General features: G+C 55.4%; 9 protein-coding genes across 9 annotated transcripts; 6 read left to right on the top strand and 3 right to left on the bottom strand.

Annotated features, from left to right (window-relative positions):
- Positions 1-433: 433 nt before the first annotated feature.
- On the top strand, positions 434-2,371 carry IUM83_00512 (putative endomembrane protein 70-like protein; the record flags this gene model as incomplete). Its single annotated transcript, XM_067924288.1, has 1 exon — positions 434-2,371. The coding sequence occupies one exon, from the start codon at positions 434-436 to the stop codon at positions 2,369-2,371; it is 1,938 nt and encodes a 645-aa protein (XP_067788513.1).
- A 309-nt stretch (positions 2,372-2,680) lies between these two features.
- Positions 2,681-5,095, bottom strand: IUM83_00511 (uncharacterized protein; the record flags this gene model as incomplete). Its single annotated transcript, XM_067924287.1, has 6 exons — positions 2,681-2,923; positions 2,992-3,729; positions 3,825-3,855; positions 3,937-4,816; positions 4,893-4,940; positions 5,011-5,095. The coding sequence occupies 6 exons, from the start codon at positions 5,093-5,095 to the stop codon at positions 2,681-2,683; spliced, it is 2,025 nt and encodes a 674-aa protein (XP_067788512.1).
- Positions 5,096-5,246: 151 nt separating this feature from the next.
- Positions 5,247-7,514, top strand: IUM83_00510 (uncharacterized protein; the record flags this gene model as incomplete). Its single annotated transcript, XM_067924286.1, has 2 exons — positions 5,247-5,675; positions 7,389-7,514. The coding sequence occupies 2 exons, from the start codon at positions 5,247-5,249 to the stop codon at positions 7,512-7,514; spliced, it is 555 nt and encodes a 184-aa protein (XP_067788511.1).
- Positions 7,515-7,629: 115 nt separating this feature from the next.
- Positions 7,630-8,169, top strand: IUM83_00509 (Cell division protein ftsZ; the record flags this gene model as incomplete). Its single annotated transcript, XM_067924285.1, has 3 exons — positions 7,630-7,696; positions 7,759-7,858; positions 7,941-8,169. 3 exons carry the CDS (start codon positions 7,630-7,632, stop codon positions 8,167-8,169), a joined length of 396 nt encoding a protein of 131 aa, XP_067789055.1.
- A 93-nt stretch (positions 8,170-8,262) lies between these two features.
- On the top strand, positions 8,263-10,214 carry IUM83_00508 (cell division protein ftsZ; the record flags this gene model as incomplete). Its single annotated transcript, XM_067924284.1, has 10 exons — positions 8,263-8,376; positions 8,457-8,697; positions 8,774-8,927; positions 9,005-9,065; positions 9,149-9,256; positions 9,332-9,480; positions 9,560-9,656; positions 9,728-9,786; positions 9,864-9,924; positions 10,011-10,214. 10 exons carry the CDS (start codon positions 8,263-8,265, stop codon positions 10,212-10,214), a joined length of 1,248 nt encoding a protein of 415 aa, XP_067789056.1.
- A 289-nt stretch (positions 10,215-10,503) lies between these two features.
- IUM83_00507 (glycoside hydrolase) lies at positions 10,504-11,454 on the bottom strand (the record flags this gene model as incomplete). Its single annotated transcript, XM_067924283.1, has 1 exon — positions 10,504-11,454. One exon carries the CDS (start codon positions 11,452-11,454, stop codon positions 10,504-10,506), a length of 951 nt encoding a protein of 316 aa, XP_067789057.1.
- Positions 11,455-12,771: 1,317 nt separating this feature from the next.
- On the top strand, positions 12,772-14,449 carry IUM83_00506 (putative acyltransferase; the record flags this gene model as incomplete). The annotated part of the gene is made up of 4 exons (XM_067924282.1): positions 12,772-13,870; positions 13,948-14,014; positions 14,083-14,145; positions 14,215-14,449. The coding sequence occupies 4 exons, from the start codon at positions 12,772-12,774 to the stop codon at positions 14,447-14,449; spliced, it is 1,464 nt and encodes a 487-aa protein (XP_067789058.1).
- Positions 14,450-14,742: 293 nt separating this feature from the next.
- IUM83_00505 (uncharacterized protein) lies at positions 14,743-15,312 on the bottom strand (the record flags this gene model as incomplete). Its single annotated transcript, XM_067924281.1, has 4 exons — positions 14,743-14,810; positions 14,937-15,006; positions 15,097-15,150; positions 15,226-15,312. The coding sequence occupies 4 exons, from the start codon at positions 15,310-15,312 to the stop codon at positions 14,743-14,745; spliced, it is 279 nt and encodes a 92-aa protein (XP_067789059.1).
- Positions 15,313-15,461: 149 nt separating this feature from the next.
- On the top strand, positions 15,462-17,633 carry IUM83_00504 (uncharacterized protein; the record flags this gene model as incomplete). The annotated part of the gene is made up of 8 exons (XM_067924280.1): positions 15,462-16,110; positions 16,198-16,255; positions 16,326-16,436; positions 16,527-16,805; positions 16,876-16,923; positions 16,998-17,069; positions 17,147-17,345; positions 17,421-17,633. 8 exons carry the CDS (start codon positions 15,462-15,464, stop codon positions 17,631-17,633), a joined length of 1,629 nt encoding a protein of 542 aa, XP_067789060.1.
- Between the last annotated feature and the right edge of the window lie 145 nt (positions 17,634-17,778).

Genomic DNA, 17,778 nt, shown 5'->3' with positions numbered 1-17,778 from the left:
ACCCGTCGAGAGGCGGCGCTTGAACGAGGCAGCCTCGGGCGCGCTTCAACTCCAGGCGTTCCTTTCGAGGCGGTAAACAACGGAAATGAGAGGGTTTCGCGGCGATGTGGACGGACGCTTAAACCAGGCTGCATCCTGGAACCATGTGGCCCACACCACCTAGGTGGCGCCTCTGCATTGGTCGAAAACGGTGCTCTCCCACTATCTTACCTAAGCACTTCCATCTTCTCTCATTGTAGTCAGGATGTACCTTATGAGTGGTACACTCGGGCAGTAGTTTCCGATTGGCGGCTTCGTGGCAGCTCGCTCCACGCACTCCCTCATTCGCGCCACGAAACCGCGAAGAAGCCAGCGAGCCGAGCAGCGGAGCGGCAGATAACCACCCCCTTCCTCCCCCCCCTCCTCTCCCCTCCCCTCCCCGTTCCGAGCTGCGATGTGGATGAAGAGCGTGGCGGTGACGGCGCTGGCCGCGCTGCTGGCGGCGCAGCAGGCCAGCGCGGCCTTCTACGTGCCGGGCGTGGCGCCCGAGTCGTGGGCCGCGGGCGACGCCGTGCGCCTCAACGTGAACAAGATCACGTCCACCAAGACGCTGGTGCCGTACGAGTACTACTACCTGCCGTTCTGCAAGCCCACGGCCACCAACGAGCAGCAGGAGAACCTGGGCGAGATCATGGCCGGCGACGCCATCATGGACTCGCTGTACAACATGCAAATGGAGAAGGACGCCATCTGCCAGGTGCTGTGCAAGCCCATGACGTACTCGTCCGACCAGTCGAAGGCCTTCATCGACATGATCAAGGACGAGTACTACGTGCAGTGGGTGGTGGACAACCTGCCCGTGCTGTACCGCGACCCGACGGACTCGCAGCAGGCCGGATCCTTCAAGCGCGGCTTCCCCGTGGGCGAGGTGGACGAGGACGGCAAGTACCTGCTGTACAACCACGTGCGCATCATCATCTCGGTCAACGCGGACCCGTACGCCCAGGAGGACGGCGACGTGCCCAAGTGGCGCGTCGTCGGCTTCGAGGTCGTGCCCACCTCCATCAAGCACAGCTACGAGAACGAGCCCATGGCCGGACAGGAGCTCGACTCGGACACGTGCGGCAAGTTCGTCAACATTGAGGAGGTGTCGCAGGGCAACTACCAGTACCTGAACCCGGAGGGCGAGACCACCGTGCTCTACACGTACGACGTGCAGTTCGTCAAGTCGGACATCGTCTGGGAGGAGCGTTGGGACCGCATTATCAGCAGCAAGAGCTCGAACGACCAGATCCACTGGTTCTCCATCATCAACTCGCTCATGATCGTGCTGTTCCTGACGGGTATGATCGCTATGATCATGCTGCGCACGCTGCACCGCGATATCGCTCGCTACAACGAGGTGCAGACCACGGAGGAGGCGCAGGAGGAGTCTGGCTGGAAGCTTGTCCACGGCGACGTGTTCCGCCCGCCTCAGCTTTCGCCTATGCTGTTCTCGGTGGTTGTGGGCACCGGCGTCCAAGTGTGCTGCATGAGCGCATCTACGATGATTATTGCGCTGCTGGGTCTGCTGTCCCCGGCCAACCGTGGCTCGCTGCTTACGACGCTGCTGCTGCTTTTCGTGTTCATGGGTAGCTTCGCCGGCTACCACTCGTCCCGCACGTACAAGATGTTCAACGGCAAGGACTGGAAGAAGAACACGATTCTCACGGCCGTGCTGTACCCGGGCCTGCTGTTCGCTGTGTTCTTCCTGCTGAACCTCGTGCTGTGGGGCAAGTCCTCGTCGCAGGCTGTGCCGTTCGGCACGCTTTTCGCGCTGCTCGTTCTATGGTTCGGCATTTCGGTGCCACTTGTGTTCCTCGGCAGCTACTTCGGCTTTAAGGCTGCTGCCATTGAGCAGCCTGTGCGTACCAACCAGATCGCCCGCCAGATTCCGGAGCAAGTGTGGTACCTGTCTTCGCCTTTCAGCATCCTGGTGGGCGGCATTCTGCCCTTCGGTGCTGTGTTCATTGAGCTGTTCTTCATCATGTCGGCGCTATGGTTGCACCAGATCTACTACGTGTTCGGCTTCCTGTTCATCGTGCTGCTTATCCTGGTGGCTACGTGCGCTGAGGTGACTGTCGTGATGTGCTACTTCCAGCTGTGCGCAGAGGACTACCGTTGGTGGTGGCGTTCATTCCTCACCTCGGGCTCCGCGGCCGTGTACCTGTTCCTGTACTCGTTCCTGTACTTCTTCACGAAGCTGAACATCACGGCGTTCGTCTCGGGCATTCTGTACTTCGGTTACATGTTCTTGATCTCGGTCACGTTCTTCTTCCTGACGGGCACTATCGGCTACTTCGCTTGCCTCTGGTTCACTCGCAAGATCTACAGCTCCATTAAGATCGACTAAGTTAGTCATCAAGTTAGCATTTCAAGGCTCCGGTCAGCAGATGGCAGTGAGACGCGAAGAAGAAGTAGTGGGAGGTGACGGCGCACAAAAGGGTGAGGATGGTGTTGTTGCCCCAGGTCGCAGACAAGTGGGGTCACCATGAGGAGCGAACGAGTGGCAGCCCCTGTTCATCGAGCCGTGCATCCGCCGTTGCCGCCTCCTGCTGGGTGTAGAAGAAGACAAACCTGAAAGCGAAAAGAGAAATACATTTCAATTCGGTTTCAAAGCGCTTGTCCTGTTAACTAATGTGCAGCTCTGGTCCATGGCTGCTCACAGCGTGCGCCACTCTCCCAGCCAGGGGTGCTGGTCCACCAAACGCCGCGCGTGCGCTTGCCAGGAGGTGACCGTATCAAGAGACGTATTGGCCGTGCTGCCAACAGCCTCGAGGATTAAGTCATTCGGCGTAGCTATCAGATCGGCAGGCGTACCAAGCTTCTGGATCTCGAGCCGCTGCACCATTTCAACTCCACCAACAAGTTCGGACATCCAGTCGTTCACCTCATCAAGACGCGCCTAGCAGTCACAAGCACGGTAAGTTAAAATCAAAGCAGCGTCAACTGTTCAACACATTAGCCACTCACCTCGTCGATCAGCTTCTCAAGCTTAGCTTGAAGTTGCCCGGCGGATGGATCCAGCAGATTCACCAAAGCATGCATCGTCGAACCTATCGAGGCGTCAGCCAGGTTCCGCCGAGTGTTAATGCTAGCCTTTCGTAGCCATTCCGCAATCGGAGCGCCTGTAATCTGAGCGACTTCATCATCGATAGCATCGCACCCACCACTGCGTCCGGTCCTTCCCAAGCTGGCACAGGTCCAAGGATCCTTATTAAGCTCAGCATTGTTGGCTTCTTCTGCCGAAAGAATACGTGCTTTCTTGCAGGTATCACAGTAAACTGTTGTGGCATCCTCCAGCTCCTCTTCAGACTCCGTTTCATCGCCATCAGCGTTCATTGGCCTCATCGCAGACTGCGTGACCGGCTTATCCTCCTGGAGAAAAGCAGATACGACGGCGTTTGTGTGCACACTTCGATCAGACCGAGCTAGTGCAGCCTGCGCTGCTGCGCTGCGCAGAGTTTTCGGTGTCGCTTCTTTAGCTGAGAGGGCAGGGGTCTGGTTCACAGGTTCACGTTTTAGCTTCGCATCATCTTGCTTGACTGCTTCATCATCACTCAGATCTACTTCAATTATCTCGGGCTCCCTCTCCTTGGCGGCCGGGCGCTTGGTAGTCTTTGTCTCCGGCTTATTTTCTGCGCGCTGAGGCGACACACGACTTCTTCCAGTACCCCCCTGCTTCCACAGCTTGTACTGTTCTTCATTTTCCTGTCAAGATGGTGGAATTACAGTACATATCACACAGGTTAGCAAGAGACAATGGTAGCAAGCTGCACTGCCACAACAAAAGAGTATAATTCCACCTTTGCTTCCATAGCTTTCTCAGACATCACCCTATGCGTAGACCAGTCATAACACATACCCATGTCAAACACGAGTGTCCAATGTACTGTATGGCTCAAAAAGGTGGCTTACCGTGTGCGCGTGTCCAAAAACGACCAGTCTTCGTCGGGCACGAGCTCAGCCAGACCAGCAGCTATATCTCCATCGTACAAATGCGCGATACTCCAAAAGACTCTCGTGGATACTTGCGCCATGTTGAACGGTTTGAGCATTTCACGGCCAGTCTCTCCACCAGACAGCAACACATATTTCAAAATGGCCTGAAGCTCGTCAGATTTCAGGAGATCTACCGTCTCCTCCTTCCACTTGCGTGGCGTCTCCTTGAACCGCACACGCAATTTAGCAGCGCTACCATCAGCGCGTCGGGCAGTCGATAATTCTTCAATCTCAAAATTGTGCGAAAGAGCTGCATTTAGTCGAGCTGTGGCCAGCGTCAGCTCATATTGATGTTCCACTGCATTCTTCGTCGCCGCACGGAAGAACTTGGCTGTCCGATCTTTGGATTGTCCGCTTACGGCGTTCACCAGGCTGATCTCGACATCCTCCTTGGAAGTGAGATTGATCGCGCGGGTGCGGCGGTATTTGTGCTGCGGCTCCTGATCCTCGTTGTCCGCCCCCAATGACTCCGCAGCCTCGGATGGGTTACTCTCCAACGAGCTGCCCAGTTGATGTCCGCTGCCTGTAATTTTCCGTTTCGGCGGCGCCTTCTTCTTCGCAGTGGTCGGCGGATTGAGAGTGTGCACGCCCCCTCTCGGAGCCTTCGCGGCCGGCTTCTTCGCAGCCGCTCGCTTTGGTCTCGCAGCCGGTTTCTTCGTGCTAGACGCAGCAGCTTGAACTGGAGCTGCACCACCCGAATTCGTGTCGACTACCACAGTGTCGTTGGCCTCGAACACGGACTTGACCAGCGCGGATCCGTCCACCTCAACCGCCCGAGGCGGGAACCCTCTGCGAACTACACCCACAAGCCGAAAGTATCGCTAACTATTAGAGTTATTACCCGGCGTTGCAGGTTAGAGACAGGAGCGTACAGGTTGGCGAGTCCTTAGCTTTCAAGCCCAATTCCTTGGCAGCGAGTTCTGCAGAGCACGGCAGTCAGACACCAGCGCAGCGCTGAGACTTAGCAGCTGAGCCACGCAGAGGACGGACCGGAGAATGCCTTGAAGCTCGCGTCCGGGTCGATCTTGAGCACCACCTGCTTGCCGCGAGGCCCGCGCAGGCGCACGCTCCACATGGTCGTGCTTCTTTTGCTGTTTGGGTCGAATAGTGAGCTCTCCAGGTCGAATATTCTGGGAACGGTCTCTCCGGTGACATTCTCCGCCAATCACAGTTCACTGTTCGCTGATCTTGTCATTTTCGAACTTGCCTCTTCAAAGAGAAGGACGATGGCGGACCCGAGCTGGCAGGAGGCGCTGGCGAGCGAGACGGACGCCGCCAAGAAGGAGTGGATGGCGCTGGAGCGTCGCTACCACATCAAGCTGACGAGCGAGGACGCAGGCACGCAGGACCGATGCGTGCAGCTGTTCCTGAGCCTGTCGGACCCGGAGCTGCCCGCGCGCCTCAAGGGCCAAGTGGAGCTGCAGATGATGCTGCCCGGAAAGTACCCGACGGAGGCCGCTCAGATGGATTTCGCTCAGTGGAGCGGCCGACTGTCCGGCGAGCAGGTGGAGGCGTTGAATGCAGCAGTGAACGAGCGGGCTGGACAACTGCGCGGAGGTTTCTCGCTGCGGAAACTGCTGACGTGGGTGGATAACAACTTCTGGAGGATCATTGAACCATTCGAGAAGGCGCTGGAGAAAGAGCAAGAACCTCTGGTAGGTAGCAGTGACCAAGGCGATGAGTGGAATGAACGTGCGGGTGAAGATGAAGCATCCGCCTCGGTTGAGAAGAAACCGAAAAGGCGGCGCGGAAAAAGACCGTGCCGCTTTTTCGCTAGAGGCAGCTGCAGAGACGGCGAAAACTGCAAATTCTCACACGTGACGAAACAGGGAAAAGAGGACGAAGGGAATGACAGGGAACCGTTGGATCCGCGTGATGCGGATGCCACCTCGGTCGTTAGGGAGGCCGACCCAGCGCAACCGCCTGAATCGTCAAATGCAGCAGGAACAGCAGCAGAGCCGAAGAAGAAAAAGAAGACGCGTGTACGTAAGTGCAAGTTTTTCGCACAAAACAAATGCCGCGATGGAGATAAATGCAAGTTTTCTCATGAGATCAAGGCTGTTGGCGTCGCTAAAGCGGAATTCGATCTTCCACCGCGCGCTGTTGTGGTGCAGTTCGGTGCCCCAACTAAGAATGCTGGCGCATCAAAGGATGTCAAAGCAGATGTGAAGGTCGTGACTACAACAGTAGAGGAATCTGACGCTGAGAATGCTGTTTATCAAGGTGACGATAGCGGTGAGTGGTCCGAAGCACAACAGCGTGCCCTTGATTTGGCCTTGAAAAAGTACCCGGCGTCAATGGACAAAAAGCAACGCTGGACTAGCATAGCCAGTGAAGTGGAAGGTCGCTCATTGAACGAGTGCATTGACCGATTTAAGATGTTATGCGACCTTGTCAGGCGCGGCGTGGATCCAACTGCTGCTGCCGGAGCAAAAATTGAACCAAAACAAGATCAAGTACACGAAGAAAAGGAAGCAACTAATGCAGCAGAAAGCGAGGCGTTTGTCCGAAACGCGAAGATTACTCCTCCAGAAAAGCGCGTGACAATTGAGACTGAGCCTGAAGTTAAGGGCACTCAGATTTGCCTCGAAGATCTGTTTCTGCACGAAGTTGGAACACTCGTTGCCCATCGACTCGTTTGCCAGGTGCAGTGCGATAACTGCCCCCTTAAGTTTGACGCTATCCTCAGTTTAGACTCAGCGGAAATCCAGAAGTGGTGCCCACGGTGCAGCGTGCTCCACCACGTGCTCATGAGACCTGTGTTTGCCCACTCGCAAAGCAATGTGCTAGCTTACGTTGATACCGAGAACTGCTCCATCGTGGATGTGCTCCCGTCCGATATGTTGGCTACTTGTCTGGAGTGCGCGTGCGAGGCATTACTGCAGAGGCTTGCGCCGAGGCAGCGGTCGGAACAAGCCTGTTTTTCTTGCCACGTCAAGCTAGCTGTTATGGCAAAGCGTTTCATGGCTGGGCTACTGGAAGGATCAAGCGGAAAGCGAAGCAACTCGCCCGATCGTTCCGCAGTAAATGTTGCTAAGGGCAGCAAAAAAGGAGCTGCGCAAGTCACGGAAACGTTTGTGCTGGGCCAACCGCTTCCTCGCAATGGCGCGTGTGATCATTACAAGCATTCCTTGCGCTGGTTTCGGTTCCAATGCTGCGGCAAAGCTTTCCCGTGTGACGTGTGCCACGATTCAAGTGACTGCCCCGAAGCTAACCTGGGGAAATTCGCTAGCCGGATGATATGCGGGTTATGCTCGAAGGAACAGTCGAGCTCCGTGAAAGTGTGCTCTTGCGGCAATGATGTTGCGGCGAAGAAGACGACCTCTCGTCATTGGGAAGGCGGAGCCGGGTGTCGTGACTCCTTGCAGATGTCTCGCTGGGATAAGCAGAAGTATCGCGGCCAGAACAAAACGGAGAGCAAGAAGTTCAAGCGCGTTGGGGCCGAAGCCAAGAGGCGACGAGAGAACGCCAACGGAAATGCCAACCCACAATAGTAGAGCATGAACCTACCTAGGTATTACAGTAGAGCATAATAGACTTTTCTATTATAAGCGCGTTGCTTTTTGTTGTGCACTTTGGAGTTGGAATTGTCAGTAGTCTTCATTGATCATGGTTCACTACACGCTTGCTGGCCGCGTGAGCAGTGAGGAGTACGCCATTTGCGACCGGTTACTTGGTATGGGGGCATGATTTCTTCTCGTGTCACTCGACTGTCTCTGATTGTTGCGCTTTGTGCAGACATCCTGACCGCGGTCCTGCCCGATTGTCAAGTGACAAAGCTGCCTTCAAGGACCGACCGCTGGCCCAACGATGCTGCCGAACTGATGCGGCGATACGGGTACGACTCGCATAGTGCTACAGCCATCTTCGAGAGTCACTGTTGGTTGCCCTAACTCTGCTTCTTGGATTCTTGGAACAAGCTTCAACTTGCCCACTTCGTCAAACCTCGTGATCAGCGACGTGGCCATCTGGACCGACACTAACCGCCTACTGTGCTCGGACGTCGACACATTCAGCACCTTCGTGGGGCGCAACTACGGCGTGCAATTGGACCTGACCGAGTCGGAAGTGCTGCTGTACATCAAGGCCAACGTGGACGAGCTGCGCCGCCAGGACCAGGAGCAGCAACCAGGCGACATGGCTACATAAATAATTTTCACAATAGAAAATCACGGTTCGGTTAAGTACGATCCAAGGCACTTCATTTTGTGGCGATCCAGTTCCGAGATGGCGATATTCCGCATGAAGGCCGCGGCGACGGCGCTGCTGCGCGTGCGCCAGGCCTCCCAGGCCGCTACTCAGCGCCTGGCCTTCTCGACCGAAGCGACCGACGCAGCAGCCGCCGCGTTGCGCATGGTAATTTGCTGCACGGTCTGTCTGAAGAGCGCCACGCTGCAGCCTCTGATCACAATGTTTTGCGCGTCAATAATTGACAGGGCTTCAAGAAGGCCCAGAAGGACGAGGACGACGCGCTCAAGGTGGAGGCAGACACGGAGCCTGCGTCGCCGACCGATGTGAGCGCGGTGCCACCGCCGGTGGTGGAGAAGAAGCTCGTGCCGCCTGCCATGAGCTCCACGCAGCCGCTGTGGCTCACACAGGAGCACCCCGTGACGGACTTGTCGGCTTTCGCGCCTAAGATTGTGGTGGTTGGTGTTGGTGGAGCTGGAGGAAATGCTGGTGCGTGCAGCAGTGTGGAGGCATTGACCCCCGTAAGGTAGTTTACGTATCGATCGTGACGAACTTTGATTGGCAGTGAACAACATGATCGCGCGCGGCCTGCAGGGCGTCGAGTTCCTGGTCTGCAACACGGATGCACAGCACTTGCGCACGACCTTGACGGAGAACCGCGTCCAGATGGCCCCTGAGCTGACAGGAGGCCTGGGATGCGGTGCCAACCCCGAAGTTGGGTAAGTGATGCTACCTCTGCAGCTGATGCAAAGGGTGTTGGATGGTCTAAACTTGCTCTATTTTCGAATCAATCCAGTCGTGAAGCAGCGGAGGCGTCGATTGATGAGATCTTGGAACGCGTCCAAGGTGCAAACATGGTTCGTAGCTTTGACTTTCAAGGAAAGCTGATTGGTTGTAGAATGATGCTAAGACGCTCGCTTCATTATCTGTATCTTTGCAGATGTTTGTGACTGCAGGCATGGGTGGCGGAACTGGTACAGGTGCAGCTCCGATCATTGCCCAGGCAGCTCTTGATGCTGGAATTCTGACGGTTGCCGTCGTCACGAAGGTATAAATACCGGTTGGGTCTCGCCGCAAACAATGGTATCATGTGCTAACTGCCTCGTTTTATCGCACGTGGCAGCCATTCCGGTTCGAAGGTAACAACCGGGCGAAGCTTGCAGCACAGGGGCTTGCTGAGCTCAAGGATAGCGTGGATACGATGCTTGTGATCCCGAACCAAAATCTGTTCAATATGTCGAACGAGAGGACATCACTTATGGATGCATTCCGGTGCGAAAATTAGTTTCAAGTGTTCGAGGAGCTGCTGGGCGAGCAATACTGACCTCTATTGTCTGCTTCTCTGTTGTAGAATGGCGGACGATGTGCTTCTGGACGGCGTCAAGAACATCTCTGATCTCATGGTGATGCCTGGGCTTATTAACCTCGACTTCGCGGATGTTCAGTCGGTATGTAGATCTATGTGCGTCCATTCGGTGGCATCCTTGTTGACATCCCATGTTTATCACTGTAACTGTAGGTGATGCAAAATATGGGAAATGCCATGATGGGAAGCGGAGAGGCCGATGGAGAGAACCGGTGCGTCTGGCTTTTGACAGGCTAGGTACGATGTGGGATTGACTGCTAAGAGTGCTTGCGTTTGCCGTGGTTTGTAGGGCTTTGCGTGCTGCTGAGGATGCGTTGGCGAATCCTCTTCTGGGAGATATCTCGATCAAGGTATGTATTGCTTCAACCACTACACTTGGTAACTTCATCACCTTGTGTTAACTAGAATCTTATTCGCTTTCTTTCGCGACTCGCAGGATGCAAAGGGCATGATTGTGAATATCACTGGCGGTTCCGACCTGACTCTCTTTGAAGTCGACGAAGCTGCGGAGAGGGTGACGCGAGAACTGGACGACCCCCACGCCAACATTATCTTCGGCTCGACATTCGATGACTCTCTGGATGGCAAGCTGCGCGTCTCCGTTGTCGCTACCGGTATCGCTGACCCGGAAAAGTTATAGAAGCTGAATCGTGATGGTGTTCGACAAGCGTACAGGAAGAACCAACATTGAAACCTAGTGATTTCTTCTTTCAGCTTGATTCTCTGTGATGAAGGAAAGTTAGTACTAAGTAGTAACCTAGACTACTCTGCAAAAGTTGGAGCCATGTGCTGGTCGCATTGATATTATACTTGACTGCTTCATACTTAGTTTGGACAACGCCCTACCCATGGAGCCGTGCGGCTCTGTCGGCCGGCGTAGCAGCTACCCCAAGGGGCGGAAAGCAAAATTGCACTATCCAACACCACACCTAGAACGCGTACTCCTTGTCGTCTACAGAGAAGGTGGCTTGTTGCGAAAGACGCTCGGGCGGCAAGGACGACAGCGCCTCATCCAGGTCGTAAGCCGCCCACATCGACGTGAGCCGGACAACCACTTCTTCGCACGTAAGACGAGCTCCCTTGGGCACCACGACCTGCTTCATCGCTTCTTCTAGCGGCACGCCCTCATCGTAGCAGCGTTGGTCATCGTACTTCTTGCCGTAGCCGTCATCATCGCTGTCCGAGTAGTCCATAATGGGGTCCTCGGATTCGTTCGGCTGCGTGGATGCATCGTCCGATCGCGTACTCATCATTGCCTTACTGCGCGCGAAGATGGACTTGCCGCCTGAAATCTGACTATGCGTGAAAATGGGCTTGCTCGACGACTTGCTGGCGCTGAAGAGCTCCTTGCCTACCAACGAGGGCGAAATGGGCGGCACCGGCTCCGGTACGGGCATCACTGGCTGGTCCACCACGGCGTACGACTCCAGTGACAGCGACTTGTTGATCTTGGGTAGAATGGACCCGTTCATCGGCTGTGCACCGCGGATGAGGAACGGCCGCATCATGTCCTTGATCTCGTCGCCGCAGATGCCGCACTTTGGGAGGTCATTGTACGTGCGGCCCACCAACAGCTTGAGGAAGTCCTGCAGCGCTGAAACGCGGTGGCGCACCACCGAGTTGGTTCGCAGCAGCGACTTGCCCGGGAAGCGGAACTTGCCGATGGCGCGGTTGAAGCTCGCGCAGTTGGCACACGAGACACCACGCGTGCCGAGCTTGTGCTGAATGTCCTTGCGCAGCTGCAGGAACTGCGAGTAACGGCGATTGACCGTCCACTCCTGGTTCGTGGGCTGCACCAGCATGCAGATGCTGTAGAGCGTGTGCGTGGGCCTGTTAAGCGCCGCCGGGATGAACACCTGCACTCCGCTCTGGAAGTTCATGCTCGACTACGACTTCGGCAGTCGTCCGGGTCCCTGCGCTACGCTACGCTAAATGGCTCACTGCTCGCTGATGGGGCTTCGATCGCCACGCTCTCCTCCGCCGCTTGAACAGGCGTTGCGGCGCGGGTGGGGGGATATGGTACAGTGCTGCTGGTTGGGCCTGCGCGTGGTTGTGTACGTCGGCTCCGAAGAGTGACGTGGGGTGGTGGTCTGGAAAATACCGACTGCAAGCAGCACGTGCGGACGCTGGATAGCCGCTCTGGCTGGATGGTGTATGCGACTGCGTTGAGATATCCGCTATGGCCCGTTTGCGTCGCCACGATCGAGTTACGCCAGTTGCAGCCCTCGGCCACCGAGTGCCGAGCGCCCAACACCTGGGCCTGTGTGTGGTTTCACAACAAGAGGGCTCGGGCCTCGGGCTCACTAGGGCACTCACGCCGTTAGTTCAGCCTCGCAAATCAGACAGGCAACAACCGTTCCGCAACGCCGGACGAGTGAAACTGCGCGGCAAATTGAAGCAAGCTGTGCTTCCAGTGCTATCAGAAACCAGCATTTTAAACTACATGCACGACAGGCAGGGGTGAAACACAGGCTGTGTCGACCGGCCACAAGCCGAAGGCCGCAAGATAGCAACCGCCTCGCACTTGCCGTCGGAGGTCGTGCGCTCGTGGAGCGTCGAGCGTCGAGCAAAGAGCGCTGCTCGCGGGCTGCGAGTAGCTCGGGATCGGGAGTTCGGTGGAGCCAGGCACGCTGGCGCGTCCCACGTTGATGCAGCATAGGGAACGTCCGCCTTGCGCGTGCGCACGATGTGATCGGCCTCACAAAAAAGAACTTGACGCGCCTCTGGCTCCGCTCGGTCGCGGGTGCTGCCGCCGGATTGCTCCAACCGTTTCCCAGCTGCATGTATTAGTTGGTTTCGCACGGATGCAGCTCCGCTGCGTCTACAGTAGCGGCCCCCCGACAGACGCAATGCGCGCTGGCAATGGTCCGCCCTGCTGAGCCGAGCGGCTTTCGCTGCGAGGCCTATCGTGTGACGGACAACAAATTTCTTGTCGCGTTGTCGAAGCGCGCGACTGTCCACATTGGTGTGCGTCACGCCACCCCTTCAAAACCATTAATATCATCTCTAGCGGGTTGATGTGGTGCACATGAGAGAATGACGAGTCACGCGCGACGTCAGCATGGGTGGCTTCAGCGAAAGCGAAAGGATCATTTCTCAGCTCCAGGTTACGGCATCGCCCCTACTACATTGCATCACTGCCGCCCGCCTCGATCTGGAGAAGAGCACACAACCAGAACGACCAAGTACTGCCAACGATGCTGTCGACGCTGCTGTGGCTCGCGCTGGCGCTCCTGGTGCTGCTCACGCAGAGCTACAAGATCATTGCGCGCTTCCTGCGGCTGCTGCTGCACACCTACTTCCGCAAGATCGTCGTCTACGGGCTCAACAACTTCCCGCGCGAGGGACCCGTGATCCTGTGCCCGAACCACCCCAACATGCTCGTGGACGCCATCCTGGTCATGACCGAGGCGGCCAGCCACGGCCGCAACCCGTACGTCTGGGCCAAGGGCTCGCTCTTCAGCAACCCCGTCGCCGCCTTCATCCTCAAGAAGCTCGGCGCCGTGCCCGTGTACCGCCCGCGACGCAAGGAGGCCACTCTTGCGGACGTGGACTCGGACAAGACGCCCGAGGAGCTGGAGGCCGCCAATAAGGCCATGTTCGAGCACACCTGGCGCGTGCTCGCAGACGGCAACGTCATGGTGCTCTTCCCCGAAGGAACATCGTACACGGCGCCCAAGATGCTCTCGTTGCGCACGGGAGTGGTGCGCGTGGCGACGGGTTTTGCCAAGCACTACGACCAGCCCATCCCGATCATTCCGCTTGGGCTCAATTACTTCAACAAGGACCACTTCCGGAGCCAGATGACGCTGGAGTTTGGGCCGCCAATGGTGATCACGCCGGACATGGTGCAAAGCGAGGCCTTCCAGCAGGACGAGCACAGTGAGGTGAAGCGCTTGACGCATGAACTGGAGGAGAGAATGCACGATGTGACCCTGAACGCGTCCGACTTTAGCACCATCCACGCGGCGCGAATGATGCGGCGCCTGTACTTGAATACGCCTGGAACCATCGACGCTAACAAGGAGGTTCGCTTGACGCAGTACATTATCAACATGCTGGAGAAGGAGCCCAAAGATGAGGAGCAAAAGGAACGGGTCGCCGCAATCCGGAAGAAGGTCATGCGATACAAAGAGCAACTCGAAAAACTGCGCCTGAAAGACCAAGAAGTGAACCTGCCCATGCCGAAAGAGCAGTCGCTGCTGCAACTGTTCCTGGGACGAATCCTTTACCTGCTTGTGCTGCTACCGCTGGCGACACCCGGCCTTTTGCTAAATTTCCCCTACTATTTTATTGGTGAGTTGTGCGTCTTACGGTTCGTAGTGGTAGTTGAACTGACCTCCGGCGCTTTTGCATGACCTGGTGATCCACAGGAACGAAGATGAACAGTCTTGCAGGGTTTGTGGAGTCCAAATCAATGTTCAAGATCTTCGCTGCAGCGTGAGTGGATGACTACATATTATCCACGCGATGACAATGCCTAACGTGTTTTTCTCTGCTGCCCACAGTGTTTTGGTACCTGTGCACTGGCTAGTGCTAATTCTTGCGACCTGGTACTTCCTAGGGTCTGCGTACGCGTATACACTTGCTGTGGGGCTGCCGTTGCTGCTGTACTCACACATTCGCGTGTTGGAAGAAAGCCGCTCCATTGCGGAAAACGTCTACTTCCTGTTCAACATCACGGCCCACGCCGATCAAGTTGCGGTGCTTCGCCAGGAACGAGAATTACTTGCGCAAGAAGTGCACGAGCTGGTGACCGCGTATGTAGACGCCAAGTTCCTCTCGGCCGTGCACAAGTCTCTGGCAAGCTCGCCAGCGAAGTCACGGCTGCGCCACCGTGCTTCCTCCACCAGCGACACCCTCCTGACGAGATGACGACACCAGGGAGGTGCCGCAGCGTGCTTTTGTTGAGCTGCTTAGAAACGTTTAATATACTAGTACACGCTTGCGATGAATCGGATAAATCCCTTTGATATTTTTGTGAGGACCGACGTTATTCGTGACGTAGTGGTGGCATCCTTATTGATACACGACCTTTGAGTGTGTTTTTTTTTCTCATCGCAGCAGGAAAACTGCTTAGTCATTCGGAAACCAATGCGGTCTTGCTCGAAAATGCAACAAGGTCGACGGGTTCGTTCAGATTGTGTTGTATGCACGATGTTCTTAGTCTACTGCGACGAGTTGCGTAGCTCAAGACCGACATCGTGTCGCTTCTTTTCCTTCTCCTTCAGTTCGACTGCGGCAAGGCAAGGCAAGGCAAGGCAAGGCAAGGCAAGGCAAGGCAAGGCAAGGCAAAGCAAATCAAAACGGTGAGCCCAACCGCTGCCAACAATTCGGCTAGATAGAATCACCAGCAGCTTACTTTTCTTGGTCTTGACGATGACGTCTCGCCTGTCGAGGAAGAACACGTTCGCCCTCTTGGTGTACGTCGTCTGATATCCACACAAGTAAAGTCAAGGCGCTGCAAGTGATTTTGCTTCCTAGATGTAGTAATGCCCCTCCACTCAAAGGAGAACCCTGACCTTCTGCGGCTTCACCGTGTCCAGCTCACTCAGCGCGACCTTCAGCTGTTGGATCTGCGCAACCAAACACCACCACGACTGTCAGAACAGTGCGATCCTATCAAGTAAATCTACTAAAAGGTAGTGCACCTCTACGTCGAGCTTCTGGGCGAGACGCTGCGCCTTCCAGCGCTCGTCGCTGCCTCCATGCTCCGTCACCTCCTCTATCTTGGCCATCGCTTCCAAAATGGGTATCAAAAAATGAGCCTATCTAGTTAAATGGTTAAAATGTGGGCCACATCATATTTTATTTTCGGGTCACTATTTTCGGTATCCTGAAGCGTCGAAGAAGCTCGTCATTTGACCGGCGAAAAGCTACCGGCGAGATGAACGAGGAGGACGAGTTCGGCATGAGCAAGACGTCGCGGGACGCAGACCCGATGGAGCAGGAGGACAAGAGCGCCGTGAAGGACCACCCGGACTTCAAGTTCCTGGACCCAGCGGAGATCCACGCGGCTGTGACGTCCGACGACAAGCGAGCGGTGCCTCTGTGGATGACAAGGCTGCCAGTAGAGAAAGATCCGAGCCAATGGACCATCTTGGAGGTGCAGATCCGACCTGACCGCGCATGGGAAGTCATCAAGGAGCTTGTCGCCACTGTCTGCATCGGCAAGGGCCTCTTGGTGACCGAGGAGCACGCCAACTCGATGCTCTTCCGGAAGAAAGTGACGCAGGAGTCTGTGGCCCACGGAATGGCCAACACGGCCACGTTCCTCAATGTTTTTGTTCACGTAGGTGTGTCTCCGTCGAAGCTGCGTGTGGTGAACATCTGCACATTGGTGTCAGACGAGAACACGCTGCTAGGCGGCATGATGCCCGCCGGGAGAAGCAGCTTGTGGGCGGGCCAAGATCACAACCAGCCGCAGAAGTATGCTCTGGATCAACTGCTGGGGGCACTGCAGTCGACTCTGCTCAGCCAGTGTCTGTCACTGAGCCATTTGTACATGTCCACTCCAGAAAACTCGATGGATGTCGGTATGTTGGATAGCTTTATTTATTTTTGTTGTTGTTATTGCAGTAGTTTATATGGCTATATTGCTAAATGGTTTGGCATGTCAACAGTTGAAAACGCAGAGCTGGATGAAGGATACGTGGCTGACTTGAAGAGAACGTTCAGCAGGTGGATATTTTGTTATTCCAGGACTGATTGGTGATCTGAGGCTCACGTGACTCTTTGCCGCCTTAACTAGCGAAATGAAGGCCAACATGAGAGATTTGTGCATCCCCTTGGAAACGTACGCGTACGACCAAGAGTTTGCATGCGCTTTGTTGATTGGACTGCTGGAACCGTCTTTGAAGAAGTATGGGATTAAACTAACCGATGCGCCTTCGGGTGGCGCGGAAGGCAACTCAGGGACAGAGGTTGCTAATATCGAGGCTCTCTCAATTAGTGAAAATGACCCAGCACTCAAGGAAGAAAAGGCGCCTTCTCCCCACGAACCTGAACCTATAGACGCCTCGCCATTAACCGAGAACTCAGCGCCGAATGACGCTGGCAAGATCTATGGAGAAGTGATTTCCGAACTGGTGCAAAACCTATGGCGAGTGTGCAAGGAAGACTGTGAGGTAAGACTGCGAGCAAAAATTGAAGAGAAACAGCAGCAGGTGACTGCACGAGTGGAAGCTGTGCAAGCATTGCGAGTGCGCGCCATTCAAGCCATCATGAAAGTGTACGTTTCTCGAGCTGTCTGACTTGTTGAACTCCCTATTTACACCAAGATAACCTTGTTAATTTGGAAGAGATGGCGCTCAAGTTTCGAGTCTCAATCCGTCGGCTGCAGATGATAGGTTGGATGGCAGTCGGGAGATCTGTTTAGGGATAGAATGGGGCAATAATCTTCGGTGTATGTGCTTCTCTGTAGGAACAATGTGCTTCTCTACGAGGCGTCTTGCGTGGTGAACGGCATTCCCGTCACACTTCACGTCACCTATGGGTAAGTGCGAGCCTGAGAAACAGACCTTCGTTAAGCTAACTTTTCGTCGCGCCGTGAATACGTCGTTGTTGCTACAGCAACTTGATATATCGAACAATGGTGCCAGTTTTCGCGCGCACGACGGTGATTCCATATGAGGATGTTGTAAATGTCGCCCAGACCACCTCGTTTGGTATCCAGGTTGTATCTCTGGAGTTGGACTCAGCGAAGCATGCGAAAGGGATAACAATCGCCATGGGACTCGAGGTGGACTTGCTATTTCAACTCCTGCACGAGGTGAGACGGAAATCAAACGCATTTGCTACTTCATAGGTTCGTTCACATCCACGTCTAACACAATGCGCACTGTAGATCTTCTCCATGCACCAACGCGAGATCAGGGCAAGCATCACCGCCTTGCCACCTCTTCAACAGCAGGAGACTGAAAAGAACCCGGCGGAGCTGAAGAAGATCCTAGGCTCGGAGGAAGAGGAGACCAAAGAGGACGAAGGATCCCCAGCACCGACGTCGGCTCCTCCATCTGACGATGACACCTCTGCGACTGTCAACACCACGTCGAGCTAAAAGGATGTTGAGTGAGTGAACTTCATCGTTAACAAGTCGAAGTTGGCAAGAGCCACTCCACAAACCAAATGACCCTCATGTGTCCTCTTGGCTCCATTCACCAGATACATAATTTATTTCAAATATCGAGGGGTTGTATCTCCAT

This window comes from Phytophthora cinnamomi, assembly GCF_018691715.1.
Source record: "Phytophthora cinnamomi strain GKB4 chromosome Unknown Contig53, whole genome shotgun sequence".
Lineage (NCBI taxonomy): Eukaryota > Oomycota > Peronosporomycetes > Peronosporales > Peronosporaceae > Phytophthora > Phytophthora cinnamomi.
Note: the sequence above shows the minus strand (reverse complement) of the source record. Positions and strands in the feature narration are given on the sequence as shown.